General features: G+C 48.5%; 1 protein-coding gene across 1 annotated transcript; it reads right to left on the bottom strand.

Moving 5' to 3' along the window:
* Positions 1-377: 377 nt before the first annotated feature.
* LOC107301114 (neurofibromin-like) lies at positions 378-3,593 on the bottom strand. The gene is made up of 3 exons (XM_015830377.1): positions 3,301-3,593; positions 474-613; positions 378-429 (listed from the first exon to the last, which is right to left on the bottom strand). The coding sequence occupies exons 1-3, from the start codon at positions 3,550-3,552 to the stop codon at positions 378-380; spliced, it is 444 nt and encodes a 147-aa protein (XP_015685863.1). The 5' UTR covers positions 3,553-3,593.
* Positions 3,594-3,620: the final 27 nt, after the last annotated feature.

Here is a 3,620-nt window from a genome sequence, read left to right as displayed (position 1 = left end):
TGGCCAATCCCAGAAGCACCTGGCTCCTGGCCAATCCCAGAAGCACCGGGCTCCTGGCCAATCTCCTCTCCGTCGGAAGGCACCGAAGGCCGCACCAGAGGGGAAGGTCCTGGAGAGGGAGGCCTGGCCATCTCCTCTCCTTCATGTTCAGAGCCTTCCTCCTCTGATGAGAGGGACCCACAGGACGGAGCCACAACACTAGGTTGGACTATAATTCCACCTCTATTGTGGTGGAATTTGATGCTGGGTTGCAGGAAGGAGGGAGTCTTTCCCCCAAAATGTAAAAAATAAATCAGCCTTGAGTTCCTGGTATGCAGAAAGAAGTGCTCTACTTGCCCTTTCGTTACCTAAATTACAGTCCCGTCATTCAACCAAATTCAGCTTGCTTCTGTGTGATTGTTGGGTCTAGAACCGGACACCCTTGCTTTCCTACAAGCACACAAGGGGAGACACAGAGGAATGAACTGACTTGCCTAACTAGATTCAGCATCATGGTCTCAATCCTGGCTTGCCCAAGGTGTTCCGAGCTGCCTTCGGTGTGGTTATCAAGCAGGTTCTTCATGATCGCGATGGTCTGCTCCACAAACTGGGTATTGGTATCATTTAACAAGACCTGCGCAGGAGCAAAACATGCTCTTGGTTATACATAATAACAATATCCACCACGTTTCCTTTGAAATTCTTCTAATTTTCTGCTTTGCGTGTCAGCAATTTTTTCAGACCCTTGAGAAATTTCTGGTAGCCCACACGTGCTATCAAGCCCCATCTGAGAACACAGATTATTTTGCAAGATTTGAGCATCCCATGAAACCTCAATGGTTAACATATACTAACTATAATATATATACTATAACTTCAGTTATAACCTGTTTTAAAAAAAATAGTATTTCAAGGAGCAATTACATCAGTGATGGCGAACCTTTTAGAGACCGAGTGCCCAAACTGTAACCCCAAACCCACTTATGCATCTTTGGGTGCCGGGTGGGTGTGGCCCATTGGCTGAGTGTGGCCCACTGGCTAGGTGTAGCCAATTGGGGGGGGGGGGTGGCCCATTGGGTGGGCGTGGCTGCTGTGGTAACAGCAGACTGGGTGGGACTGAAAAGTTCAATCAATCAATTCCAACTTTGCAAGATCTTTTTTTCCCCGCGAGAGGTTGAAATTGACTGATTGAACCTTTTTTTTTTTTTTGCACACGGCGGCGGAGGCCTAAAGCGAAAAGGTTTTATAAAACCCAGCTGAAGGCCTAGGGCTGGGGCGACAGCGCGCATGCCCACAGAGAGGGCTCTGAGTGCCACCTCTGGCACCCGTGCCTTAGGTTCGCCACCACTGAATTACATCATCTAACCCTGGTAAAGACATCATGTTACACTTCTTTGGACAGAAATATAGACAAAGGGATTGATGATGTCTATGGAAATTCTCAGTCATCCAGCTCATGGTTGGCCCAAAGGTGCTTTTCCAAAAGGCAACTGGATTTTGTTTTTTCCTTGAAAACTGAAGAAGCTTCTTGGTTGAGAAGCGAAACGTCTCCAAAAAAACCCAAAGTCCAGTTGCCTTTTGAAAAAGCACCTTTGGGACAAAGTGATTGATAGCATCTTAGTGAATAAGGGCAAGAAAAAAATAACTTTATCTAGATATTGAGCAGGAAAAACGAGCTAGTACTTCTGAAGAAGTTCTGCTGAGGACAACAAACTACTCCCCAAAATTAATTTCCTAATAGAAATCTCCAGAATCGGCCAACTAATCAACCAACCAATCAACGAATCAATCAGGACATCTGTCAGTTTGTTTACCTCACTCTCTCCAAGGGAAAAAGATGGCTTATAGTCCAGGGGTAATCAACCTTGGCTCTTTTATGACTCGTGGACTTCAACTCCCAGAATTCCTGAGCCAGCACAGCTGGCTCAGGAATTCTGGGAGTTGAAGTCCACGAGTCATAAAAGAGCCAAGGTTGACTACCCCTGGCTTATACGGATACCCAGCCAGTTATCAAATCTGACTCTGAATTATTTTGTTTGTGAACACTAACATGGATGCTCGGCTGTCTTTAGACGATCATGTGACGGCCGTGGCCAGGGGGGGCTTTTCATCAGGCTCGCCTGATACGCCAGTTGCGCCCCTTTCTGGATCAGGACGCCCTACGCACGGTCACTCAAGCCCTCGTTTCCCACCTGGACTATTGCAATGCCCTCTACATGGGGCTCCCCTTGAGGTGCACCTGGAGGCTCCAGCTAGTTCAGAATGCGGCTGCGCGGGGGATTTTGGGGGCCTCTAGATGCTCCCATGTAACACCTCTCCTGCGCGAGCTGCACTGGCTGCCGGTGGCCTTCCGGGTGCGCTTCAAGGTGTTAGTAACAACCTTTAAAGCACTCCATGGCAATGGACCTAGGTATTTGCAAGACCGCCTCCTACCAAATATCTCCCTTCGACCAGTCCGCTCCCACAGAGAGGGCCTCCTTAGGGTACCGTCGGCCAGCCAATGCCGGCTGGCGACCCCCAGGGGGAGAGCCTTCTTTGTGGCAGCTCCTGCCCTTTGGAATGACCTGCCCCCCGACCTACGTACAATTGCGGACCTGCGCCTCTTCCGCCGAGCCCTGAAAACTCATCTGTTCCATGCGGCCGGCCTGGCGTAGTTTTGATTGGGTTTTGTTAGGGGTTTTATATTTTAGAGCAGGCTTTTATGTAATATTTACTGTGATTTTTATTATTGCCTGTTCATCGCCCTGAGTCCCGTAAGGGAGATAGGGCGGTGTATAAATTTAAATAATAAATAAATAAATAAATACCCTTATCCCATAATAGTTAATCTGATTTGTCCTCTAAATACAGACAGGAGTGTGGTAGAAAGGAGAAGTCCTGCTTATGGGTAGTCCTCAACTTACAACCACAGCTGAGCCCCAAATCCCATTGCTAATGCCCCGTTTTGCAACCTGTCTTGCCATGGCTACTAAGTGAATTACTGCAACCGTTAAATGAAGCAGGCGGTCATTAAGCATATTTGGCTTCCTCCATTTGCTTTGCTTGTCAGAAGCCGGCTGGGAAGATTACAAATGGCGATCACATAGCCCCAGTGGAGTGCCAACCATCATAAATACATGCCAGTTGCCAAGCATCCAAATTTTGATCACATGACCGCGGGGGGATGCTGCAACGGTCCTAAGCATGAAAAACCGTTCGTAAATCCCTTTTTACAGTGCTGTTGCAACTTTGAACATCGCTAAACGAATGATTGTTAAGTCGAGGGCTGTCTGTGTGATAGCTGCTTTGCAAAACAGTTTAAAACTGAAACTGAGCTTTTACCTGCCCTTGCGAGTCGAAGAACTTGCTGATGTTGTTCTTTAATTTGTTGAAAAGCGTTGGGTAGAGGGCAGGGCTCAGCTCCAGGCCGACGAGGTCCTTAATGTTGGTCCGTATCTGCAGACCCACTTTCTCGTGGGTGCAGACCATCAGGGACAACAAGCGATCCATGAACTTGCTCACAGGAGTCTCGGTGTTGCCGTCCGTCGACAGCATGGAGATCATGGAGCCTTTCCGCTCGCTCACAGGGCCCATGGGGGGACTGTAGGATGGAAAGGGCGTGTTGCCGCGATGCTGCAAGCACACTCCGCCCAGGGCGCACA

This window comes from Protobothrops mucrosquamatus, unplaced genomic scaffold, assembly GCF_001527695.2.
Source record: "Protobothrops mucrosquamatus isolate PMUCROS unplaced genomic scaffold, P.Mucros_1.0 scaffold10070, whole genome shotgun sequence".
Taxonomy (NCBI): Eukaryota; Metazoa; Chordata; class Lepidosauria; order Squamata; family Viperidae; genus Protobothrops; species Protobothrops mucrosquamatus.
Note: the sequence above shows the minus strand (reverse complement) of the source record. Positions and strands in the feature narration are given on the sequence as shown.

Excerpts from the sequence above, each read along its gene's own strand:
- LOC107301114 (XM_015830377.1), bottom strand. The coding sequence starts at position 3,552 with ATGGGCCCTGTGAGCGAGCGGAAAGGCTCCATGATCTCCATGCTGTCG. Across the intron at positions 614-3,300 it reads TCTTCGACTCGCAAGGGCAG|GTCTTGTTAAATGATACCAA; the intron begins GTAAAAGCTCAG and ends GCTCCTGCGCAG. Across the intron at positions 430-473 it reads ATGATGCTGAATCTAGTTAG|GAAAGCAAGGGTGTCCGGTT; the intron begins GCAAGTCAGTTC and ends GTGTGCTTGTAG.